The 11,970-nt window shown below is 39.1% G+C and overlaps 1 protein-coding gene across 1 annotated transcript; it reads right to left on the bottom strand.

Moving 5' to 3' along the window:
* Positions 1–755: 755 nt before the first annotated feature.
* On the bottom strand, positions 756–11,336 carry LOC116334345 (complement factor H-like). The gene is made up of 11 exons (XM_039600794.1): positions 11,288–11,336; positions 8,368–8,379; positions 7,030–7,215; positions 6,709–6,903; positions 6,400–6,582; positions 5,668–5,835; positions 3,437–3,604; positions 2,912–3,103; positions 2,635–2,820; positions 1,410–1,589; positions 756–1,008 (listed from the first exon to the last, which is right to left on the bottom strand). Exons 1-11 carry the CDS (start codon positions 11,334–11,336, stop codon positions 821–823), a joined length of 1,707 nt encoding a protein of 568 aa, XP_039456728.1. The 3' UTR covers positions 756–820.
* Between the last annotated feature and the right edge of the window lie 634 nt (positions 11,337–11,970).

Here is an 11,970-nt window from a genome sequence, read left to right as displayed (position 1 = left end):
TGCTGTCTTATTTTTATTTTTTGTAAACCAATTCATTTTTATGTATATAATAAAATGGATTTGTCTATTAATGTCTGTTTCTTCTGGCTCTACTACAGTGGGGAGAGGCATGCAAGGTTAACCTATAACGGCGCATATCAGGATCGCCATTACTCCCAAAACGGCAATCTTTACTAAAATCTCTTTTGATGTAATACCGGCCTGTGCAAACAAGCTGAACAAGAAGACAGTATGAACAGATGGGCTCAGGAGTGTGTCATTGGCTGCTGACTTGTGATTAACAAGTCCTGTGATAATCCTCCACTCACACTTAGAATGACTGAAATTTACAAAATGGACTACAGCAGGGGTTAATGGTTAAGGTGTGACAGTGGGTAAAAATGAGCCACACCCTGTTAGGTAATCATAAACAAAAGTCATTCTGTGACAATAACCAGTGAAGAGTTACTTAATATGTTGGACTCCAGCACATTAAAAGAGTAGTAAGCAAACCAGACCAGTGAAAATGATTTTTGTCATATTCACATAAGTTCATTTAAGGAACCTTCATAGTTAACAGGAACAAATCAGTGGCATTAGTCATATTTCCCATACTTTCATAAATGTATGACATCTTGCGTTACTTAAGAGTGCTTGTGGATTAGATATATATTTTAATTTTGGTCAGTGTACTTTCAAAATATGGGAAACATGTCTGTATGAACATATGAGTTTTACTTCTAGTGTGAAGTAGAAGAAAGCAGAAAACGGACCAGATCAGACAATCTGAGATTTATTATTCCACATCTGAAAACAGAAGTTCAGAAATCATTTCAACTTTTCACTCTCGGCATGTAGGTAGGACTAACACACCACTATTACATCTCTGACGCATTGCCACAGTGCCAGTAGATAATCCTCTGGTACACCTGAACTCTATTATTTCATCATGAACTAAATACTTAGTGCTACTTGATTTCAAAGCGATGTTATGCTGTCTCATTTCATCTTCATTCACAATGCAAGGCCCTACAAGAGAAAAAAATAGAAGAATATTATGATAAAGATGTAAAAGACTAAAATGATAAAATTATTCTCAATATTAACCTCCTAGGACCTGGCGTCCACATATGTGGACATCCCATTTTGGGTTATTCAGACCAAAATATTCAATTTTGCTCTACAAGGGCCTGATATCCACTTATGAGGACATTATACTGCAACTGTTCTATCGAAATTTTAAACGAATATCCTCATATGTGGCTCTCATTTTTCTTAGAAACAAAAATCAGGTAAAAAAAAAGCTGGTAATTCTTTCTTTTTACATTCATCGGGTCCCAATCAGCCCAAATATCAAAGAGAAATAAAAATGCATGCCGTGGAAGAGTTCGGGTCTCAGGAGGTTAAGATTGGGGAGAACTGTAACTTACTGAGGCATCTCATGTGTCCAGTCCATTCACCATAGAGGCAGGTTTTGTAAGGCTCTCCCTCCATAATGTAGTAACTCTGACACATGTATTCAATAGTTTCATTATGGCTGTATTGCTCTTTTATGGCGGTCTTGGTGTCTCCATCCTCAAGAGCTGGAGGTATCCCACAGGGTGGAATTTCTGAAAATAAGTGAAGAGCCAAGATCGAAAAAAAGATGATCATGTGGTGCAACAGTGATACTTTCAGGTACGTTGGTATGCTGGCTTTTGAGAAAGTGCTGTTCAATTATGTTTTTTCCTTAATTGAAAAACCTCAAAACCTTAGAAACAAACATGTAGCTGTATTTGTTTTCCTGACTAATGCTTACTAACATTATTTTCTCAATTTCTATATATATTCTATATATCATTTATTAAGGAAGGACATGAATAATTAAGTAAATGTCTAAAACATGCATTTGCTAATAATAAACATATTAAAAGTTTTCTTAACCATTCATTAATTTACTTAAGAGACAGTTCCCTTATTCACAAGTAGCAGATTTGAGTTTTTTTTGTTTTTACATTTTTCAGGGAATTGAATTCATATGACACTATAATAGTGAGTTCATTTGAAAGTGAACACAGTTTCACATATTCAGTATTTGTATCCATTCTTGCCATTGGTGGAACTAGATGATTTTTGTTGGGGTGGCCAGCCTGAAAATATGATTTACATATGATTTTAAATTCAAAATCCAAAAACTCACAACTCACTTAGTGTTCTGTCCTGCTACAAAATACTGTGTGGATGCAACACACAAGTCAATGATGTGGTAGGACATGTTACTTGCAAACTGTAATAGTATTAAAAGACTAAAAGGCTCGCCTAGATTATTTTATGCACCGGAATTTAATAATACAATTTTGAATAATATATTACTAATAGTATAAAATGTTGTGTGTGTGTCTGTGTGTCTGTGTTTGTGAGCTGGAAGGGTGCCAGCATGCATATAATCATGTGGTAAAAGATTTCAGTCTGTGTAACTGTAATGAATAAAACAAAATTAAAAATAATCTTTGCTAGAATTAGTACAGGATACTCCCAACACCTAGCTTCTAAACACTCACTGCTTTTTAGTCATTTCCAGTTTCTCATTGCTGCAATGAAACTGAAATTAATGCCCAGTTCTTACAGGTTTTTTTGATGATGTAATGTTTTTATTTATTTATGTCATGTACGTACGTAAACACTTAATGGTGAGCTCCTTCCATTCCCCAGCTATGCAGTTAATTGTAGCTTTTCCTTCCGTAATGTAATTGTCAAAGCACTGATAAGTTACTTCAGAGCCAGATGGGTATTGCTTCTGATAAGGAGTTGTAATAACAGCATTCTCAACTTTGGGCGGAGGCCTGCAGTTATCATGATTAGCTGTAAGACATGACAGCATGTACACTGTTAATTTACACTCTGTAATCTTTTCATAAAAACATGCATTAAAATAATGCTTGAGGTGACTCACATCTACAGATATCATCAAGTGATCCATTTAAATCCCATCGTCCGTCACGACAGGTTATTTCCTCGATCTTAGCAGAGTATCCTTCATTGCAAACAATCGATATAATTTCTTGGGATTGTCCTTGTCCTTCAGTACTCCCTAGAGTTCCTTCCCCATTAGGAATCACAGGAGCTTCTCCACACTTTTGTTCCTCTAAAGTGGATATGATTACAAACAATCAGGCAAAAAAATACAGATGGATGAAATCCATTCCTCCATTTAAAAATGTGATCAGAATAAGTAGTGGAAGAAACTCTGTATCAATGCACTTATTGTAAGATATTACAGAAAATATTTTCACACCAATTTTCTTAAACATGACTGCAGGTAAAACTTAAATGTTAAAAATGTTTAAAACAGATTCCAAAATATATTTTTTTCTACCTAAACATCTTATACTCCCCATCTTGACATTGGTATTGAACAAGTCACTGTGTTTGCTTCATGCTAATAACAGAAGATACTTTAATTAGAAACTTTAATTACCGATACAGCTTTCAAATCCAGACCAAACACCGTCCACACATGTGGATTCACCCCACCAGCCTTTGGTGAGAAGTTTGTAACCATCCTCACATGTGAAGTAGAGTTTGTCACCATGTGGCCAAACTTTAAGTCTGCGGTCAAAGCTTGTTGTTGGACATCCTGTTATAGCTATCAGAAAGACAGGTATTACATTTAGATATTATCACAGAGTAGTCAGATTACATTCTTGTCTTACTAGTAAGTGTGATTCATAGATAACATTCTTCAACTGTCTTTGGATTAGGCTTAAATATCCTTAATACTACTGAACAGGCTGTGTAATGTCTGTTATTAAGTGACTAGCAGGGAATCCTGCTGACTTTGGCAATCCTCCATTGTGTGGTTTTTGATTGTCTTTATATGAGATGTTTGGATGAAATTTGGCTCATGTTCATCCGTTTGATTCATGACTGTCACTACTATTAGACTTCAGACTGTAGCTTTAGATTCTTACCAAAACAGCAAAAACCTCAGCCACAAGTCAGACTGAACTTTCACCACTGCTGTCTTAATGGATGGGCTTACCCGGGCCTAGGCCTCCAACAAACTAGTGAACTCAGTAGGCATTAACAAATATACTTCTCTTTTATCAAAAATGTTGAGATGCAGTACAAAAGGTAAATGAAAACATACTGAAATTATTTGCAGATGTCATAAACTGAAAAAATGTCCCATTTTAGGAAAAAAATAAGGTCATTTTTTTATTTGATGATCTGAAAGAAGTTGGAAAGAGCCATCCTTTCTACTGTGCAGCAAACAAAACATGAGCTGTTTATTTCAAACCAGAAATCCAATGATAGAATTTTTGATATTAGCCTTTCTTACACGAGGATGTGTAACAGAAAACAATACCTCATCTCTCATCATTCTTATGTTTGTTGTGTATGGTAAACACCAATATAGACTATCCAGTCACTTAAACACTGCAATCCAAAGTGTAATTAAAGAAATATTATATAAATAAATATATAAAGGGGCGTGATTGGGAGGAATGGCCTCCCTGATCTGAACAAGAGTGGTGTTTTGTTATTGGACTTCTGTGCAAACCACAGTTTGGCCATAATGAACACCATGTTCGAACAGAAGAGTGACCATAAGTGCACGTGAAAAGGAAAACACAAGGAACACAAACACTCAAAATAAAACAGGAAGTGAGATACCACAGAAGACACATGAATGAACTAAATACAAGGAAGATGACACAAAGCATGGAAGACTAAAGGAGGAATTAAACTAATAGAACTGGGAATTAGGAATAGAAGTAAATGTGAAAACAAAACAAAAAAGGATTCAAACAGTTCCTTTAAATAAACAAAACTTCAAAGTCCAATAATTCAATGCACTGGGTAAATTGATTTCATGTGTTCTGTTTTCTGTTGTGACTAAAATATGAGATTTGTAAATCATTGACTCGTCTTTGTATTGACATTTTATGCAGTGTTCCAACTTTCCATATTTAGGTTTGTAGATCCATATATGTGTGTTAAGCCTGGGTTATACTCCGATGCAGACTGGACAACCGGAGACCCAAAGGCCTAGTTGTTATTCCTGTTATACTTCTTTGAATCATGTGATTCTGATTCTGATTCTTTGATGTCTGCTTGACGTCTGCCACCTGCTGCAATACCATAGAAATTCTTTTTGGATAAGTTAGAGCTGTCAAAAAAAATATATAAAAAAAATAGGTAGGCATGCAGACCTCGGCACGAAACCTCGCTCAAACTATCTGATGACAAAATTCATGGCCCTGGGATCTAAGTGAACCCCAAGCAGATTTGTATGTGTGGAAAGTATAACCCTTACTTTATTTTCAGGACAAGAAATCCCAGAAGAAGATGGACAAGGCGATGACATCATTGTCAAGGAAAATGCATGTTACTCTATGATATATATGAGCTCCACAAAAGAAAAATGTTTGTGAGCTCATCAAGGGATCTAAAGATGTTTTTCAATAGACTTCTGTAGAACCAGATGCTTTTTTGCGAGTTGCCCGATTTGAGAGAATTCATGTTGACTGAACTTTCATATCGGATTCACTTTTAAGTCCTGAAAGCAATGTTCACCTTTTATATACAGTTTATACATTTGTCTTTTGTCATCAGTTCTTTACAATATTTATGTTTGTCATGAAAAACAAGAGCCCACAAATAAATTAATAAATGTATCCTTTTAAGTTTATTGCATTTTCTTACCTGTACATACATTAGACCCATACCAGCCATCTTCTCTACAGGTTAGAGTGAAACTTCCTTCATAACCTCTCCTGCAGTTATACTGGACACGATCATTGTACCTGTATTCAGCCTGAATTTTTCCAGTAATATCTGCATTATTAAAATGTTTCCTCCTGCATTTTATCTCTGAAAAGAACAAAAACACATTTATTAAGCTTCTGCATTTACTTTGATTCAGATAATTTTGTCATGTAAAACATTCAGATACTTTCATATATTCATTTAAATAAAAGCAGCAGCTCCCCAGTGTAAATGTGATTCCATTTAACAGTTCTGTATTTCATATTTGAATATGTTCAGTCAAAGGACAAGAAAAATGTTCAGTTGTGGATTCAACATCCAGCTGAAAGTTGTTGTGGTGGTAGAAATGTTTTTTGCAATCTGTACAGAAAATAATATGTAATGAATATTTGTACACTTTTTTGGTTAGTGCTTGGTTAGTAAACAAATAAACAAACAAAATGAATGTTATTGCCATTTTCTCTCACTATGAACTATCACACAGAGTCTCTAATATTTATATTGCTGGCTCGCATGTTTTTACTGTACGATTGAATGATCCTTTGAATCTTCTGTTTGACCAAAGATATTCTGCAATTCTCTCCTGTTTTCTCAAATGTGGACTAATATTAAAGAAATTAAAGAGATCATGCCAGAATTAGAAGGAAAGTGAACTAAACTTCACCATACCTTGACAAAGTGGATTCGGTTCCCATCCATCTCTGGTGCATGTGGCCTGAGTGACGCCATCTTTCCTCTTGTATCCTGATCTACATGTGTACCTGACAGTATCGCCCAATTTCTTTGACTCCCAACGCCAAGAGACCTCCCAGTAGGACAAAAGTCCATCTTGTGGACGGCTGCATGTAACCTCTTGAAAGAAAGAAAGACTTGATAATCTTCATAAAATTGGTCATCATCCTCATGGCTGATTGAACTACATCAAAGCAAAGAACAGTGAGCTTAGAATATGTGTCTAAAGCTTTTGTAGTTTTATACCTTGACATACTGGTCTGACAGTCCACTGTCCATCCTCTTTGCAAGTAGTCTCCACTGAGAGTGTGCGGGTTCTCCCAATCCAGTATCTCTCCTCACATGTAACTCTTATCGTTTCACCAGGTGAAAACCTATTTCTATTAGCAGGTTCATATGTGGTTCCTCGGAGTGGTGGCAGTGTCAGCTCACATTTTATTTCTGCATATGTTGGGAAATGAAGCACATGTGTTGTACCAAGACAGAGCAATACCATGACATCCAGACATCCATCTCCAGTCAGTGGCATTAATTGTATAAACTGTATGTAATTCTGTTTATGTTTACCTTCACATTCAGGTCTGGGGATCCACTCTGCTCTGTCTCCTATCTTTGTGCACCTTGAAGGTAATTCTTGAGCACGTTTATATTGAGGATTGCATTCATAGTTTAGGATTTCATGCTCATTGTAGTCTTTGACATCTCCAAGTACAAAACCATTTTCAATCACCGGTGCTTCACATGTTGAAGCTGCTGAAGAGTAAAGTCAAAGTCATGAATACAACTGCAACAGTTGGTCATAAAAAGGTACATAAAAGGCAACTGCTGATTAACCTGTGAAAGGAAGATTTCTGATAAAGTGAAAGTGATCATTTTACTGGCAAAACCAGCAAAGCAGCTGCAATGTTTTCTTATTAATTACAATTTCAGAACAATTTCATGATTTTTTAAATTTCTTTTGTTTTTGTTTGAAACTGATATTTTTGGACTTCCTGCTATGTACATAGTATGTAGTCCATAGTGGTACTTATATTTTAATAAAACAGGCAAATATTTCTCCAAACTAATAGCCAAGTGGAAGAAGATTTTTTACAGTCCTAAATCTATTCTATTTTCACATTCTATAAATAAACTCATTTTATTTGCAAGCAATAATTATTTGAATTGTTTCAGGTGCAGTTCTGCTGTAAACCACTTGACTGAGATTATATGTAACATGTATGTATTGCGCACTAACCTTCAAGGAAGGAGAGCTACTGCTGCTAACACTGCTAAATGTAGCCACACTCAGTAGAGTAATTTAATGATGTGTGTTCAGGATTATATATGGCACAGAGTGTGATACATTTAACACCATTTTATTACTGAGGACTATGATTAATAGTTTCATAAGCTCAAAATTAAATAAAAAATATAGAGTTGCAGCTCTATTCTCTTTCAGGTGGTTGGTGATTGTTTGGCTGTTATTACTTAACTGCTGAAAGAAGGCGCTTCTAAAAGCAATCTTTGCTTTACTGTCACATGTTGGATTGCTTTCCAATCCCCATTTTCATCACAATAAATTTCTCATGCCCCTGTCAGAATGTGATTGCTGGACTTGCAGCTAAATTGAACTACATTGCCGTAGATTGCTTCTTCTGCATCTCCTATCGCGTTCACATTATTTGGAACATTAATTGAAGGACACTGCTGAGCTGGTGTGAAAACCATGAGAAAAAACCCCTCAAAATCATGACAAAGACATAAATACAGGTTAGTTTTTATTTCTCAGATCAATACCAGGACATCCAGACATCAAACAACTAATATACTTTATTTAAATAAGTAAGAATGACTTAATTTAATTGATGAAACTCAAACTCAACTTGCTAAATAAAGAATATGCAAGATTTATTTAGTTTTTACCTGCCCCGGGAATTCTCGCATGTTATCGCGATAACAGCGTATGTCCCCCCCTCGGCCAACGCGGATGCAGCCTGTGACTCTCTCCACTCTGTGGTCAGCAGACTGCAAACACAATCTCCGAGAGCCCTTCTCATAATATCAGGGGACTTCAATCATGCCTCACTGGACTCCACACTGCCCACCTTCACCCAGTATGTGACCTGCCCAACCAGAGACAATAAAACACTGGACTTACTGTATGCCAATGCTGAAGAGGCATACAGTTCATCACCTCTCCCTCCCTAGGCAGATCTGATCACAACCTGGTGCACCTTGTCCCTGTGTATGAGCCCTTAGTGCGCAGGGGAGCCACCAGCCACCCGCACAGTGCAGAGATGGTCGGAGGAGGCGAGGAGGCTCTTAAGGATTGTTTTGAGTCGACTGTGTGGGAGGTGATCTGTGACGACCACGGAGAGGACATCGACAGCCTTACTACATGCATTACTGACTATATTAATTTCTGTGTGGATAACACCGTACCTACCAGGACTGTACGGTGTTTCTCCAACAACAAACCCTGGATTACTTCAGAAATTAAAGCTGTCCTCAAGCAGAAGAGGAGGGCCTTCAAATCCAGAGACAAAGAGGAGTTGAAAAGGGTGCAGAGAGAGCTTAGGGGACTGATAAGGAATGGGAAGGACAGCTACAGGCAGAAGATGGAGAACCAGCTTCAGCAAAATAACGTTGGTGAAGTCTGGAGAGGCCTCAGAACCATCTCAGGCCACAAACATCAGAACTCTCTGCCTGGGAGGGATGTGAGGTGGGCAAATGAACTGAATCATTTCTTCAACAGATTTGATTCAGCCATGAGGCAGTCTCCAACATCGGCTGCAGACTCACCCACCCCACTGCTGCTGTTCCACCTCTGACACCTCAGACACTTCACACCTCCTCTATTCACCCTGCTCACTCCTCCCCACCCCAACAACAGCATCCAATACACACTCAACACAAGGCTCCAGCCTGTCTCTCTCAACCACCCAGGTTAGGAGGGAACTGAGGAGGATTAAAGCCAAGAAGGCAGCGGGTCCAGATGGCATCAGCTCGAGGGTCGTCAGGTCCTGCGCGGACCAACTGTGTGGTGTGATGGAGCACCTCTTCAACCTGAGCCTGAGGCTGGGAAGAGTCCCACAGCTCTGGAAAACCTCCTGTGTTGTACCAGTGCCAAAGACTTCACGCCCCAGGGACCTCAACAGCTACAGGCCGGTGGCTCTGACATCCCACCTGATGAAGACCCTGGGCGGCTGGTCCTGGCTCAGCTTCGCGCCTTGTGAGCTCATCACTGGACCCACTTCAGTTTGCCTACCAGCCTGGCATTGGAGCGGATGATGCCATCATTCACCTCCTACATCGTTCCCTCGCTCACCTGGAGACCGCTGGGAGCACTGTGAGAATCATGTTCTTTGATTTCTCCAGTGCCTTCAACACCATTCTTCCCTCGGTTCTGAAGGACAAGCTGGAGAACTCTGGAGTGGACCATCACCTCACTACCTGGATTTTGGACTACCTCACCGACCGACCACAGTATGTGAGGACTCAGGGCTGTGTGTCGGACAGGGTCGTCTGCAGTACGGGGCCCCACAGGGAACGGTTCTGGCTCCGTTCCTCTTCACCATCTACACTGCAGACTTCTCCCACAACTCCACCCAGTGCTTCCTGCAGAAGTTCTCTGATGACTCTGCAATAGTCGGCCTCATCACTGATGGGGACGACAAGGAGTACAGAGGACTGACTCAAGACTTTGTGGACTGGTGCCAGCTGAACTACCTCCAGATCAATGCCAGTAAAACCAAGGAGCTGGTGGTAGACTTCCGCAGGCACAAGCATCCTCCACTGCAACCACTGAACATCCAAGGTATGGACATCGAGGCTGTGGACAGCTACAGGTACCTTGGTGTTCATCTGAACAACAAACTGGACTGGACTCATAACTCAGACGCCCTCTACAGGAAAGGGCAGAGCAGGCTGTACCTGCTTGGAGACTCAGGTCGTTTGGAGTGGAGGGCCCACTCCTGAAGACCTTCTATGACTCTGTGGTGGCCTCAGCCATCTTTTATGGTGTGGTCTGCTGGGCGGCAACATCTCTGCTGGGGACAGGAAGAGACTGAACAGGCTGATCCGAAGGGCCAGCTCTGTTCTAGGATGCCCTCTGGACCCAGTGGAGGTGGTGAGTGACAGGAGAATGGTGGCTAAGCTGTCATCCCTGTTGGACAACATCTCCCACCCCATGCATGAGACTGTGACAGCACTGAGCAGCTCCTTCAGTGGGAGACTGCGGCACCCACGGTGTGGGACGGAGAGATTTCGCAGGTCTTTCCTCCCCACTGCTGTCAGACTCCACAACAAAGACTTTTGCAGCTGATCAAACACACAAACCCACACATGTGCAATAAGACTGCTATACGTGCAATTCTTCTTCTGACGAAGTTGTGTTTTTGTATTTTCCTACTCAGTTGTATATAGTATTTTATTTTATTTTGTTGTATTTTATTGCATTCCAGTGTTTTCTAATTTCTGCTACATAACTTTGCACTTTTGCTGTAACAAAACAAATTTCCCACCTGTGGGACTAATAAAGGCCATCTTATCTTATCTTATCTTATCTTTTTGATAAATCAGGAGTGAAAAGTCCCGGGTCTAAGTGTCATGGTTCTGGGTCCTTTTGACCCAGTATTTTATGTTTCTTATGTGTTGAGGTGTTGTGTGTTTTTAAGGTTAATTTGATAATCCTGAGTTCATTCTATATTACCTTTTTGTACACTTAGGCTCCAATTGTGTCTTTGTCCTCTGTGTCGCCCTCCAGCTCCAGTACTTTTTGTCGACATAATGTTTTGGAGGTTAAGTCCTGTCTACTTAAGTCTGCATTTAAGTCCTACCTTGCCTGCATTACACAGCCAGTTCATGACACTAACTCCTGGATAAGCTCCCATTATTGACATTAATATCAAAACCATCAAAACATCATGTAATAATTGAAATCACTTGAAGTACTTACCTTGGCTCTTAACTGAGGTCAGTGAACATATGCACAAAAAGAGGATCCTGCTTTTGGTTATTGCATGCATGTTGTTTTTGCGAGCCTGATCCATCAAAGAAAACTAAACACTGCAGACTGCGAAAAAAAATGTTGTTCAATGATTTACACAAGTCTGTCCCTGCCTCCAAAAACAATCTCAGGCTCACTGGAAACAGATATAAATACTGTGATCACATGCTGCCACTTTAAAGACACAGTGGGACCCTAACAAACTGTTATAAACATCATAATGCTTCCCTAATATTGGTACACATAAAAAAAGTCACACACTGCAAAAACTAGATAATTAGATAACTCAGTAGACAAATAGTAGGCTTTTCAGGTTGTTATTGAAATTATTATTATGAGGTTATGTCATGCCATTAAAAGTACAATTCACCAGTTGGTGAAAACACAAATATTTATAAATGGCTAAATGTTGATTTGATTTTTCGTTCCTGTTAATCATCTGCAGGAATCAATAGAGCAAAGAAAAGTTTTAACCTTACCAAGGTGTGAGTTGGATTTTTTTTTTAAAAAGTAAAGCA

This window comes from Oreochromis aureus, linkage group 17 (genome assembly GCF_013358895.1).
Source record: "Oreochromis aureus strain Israel breed Guangdong linkage group 17, ZZ_aureus, whole genome shotgun sequence".
In the NCBI taxonomy this organism is placed as follows: Eukaryota; Metazoa; Chordata; class Actinopteri; order Cichliformes; family Cichlidae; genus Oreochromis; species Oreochromis aureus.
This window is presented reverse-complemented; position numbering and strand designations above follow the sequence as displayed.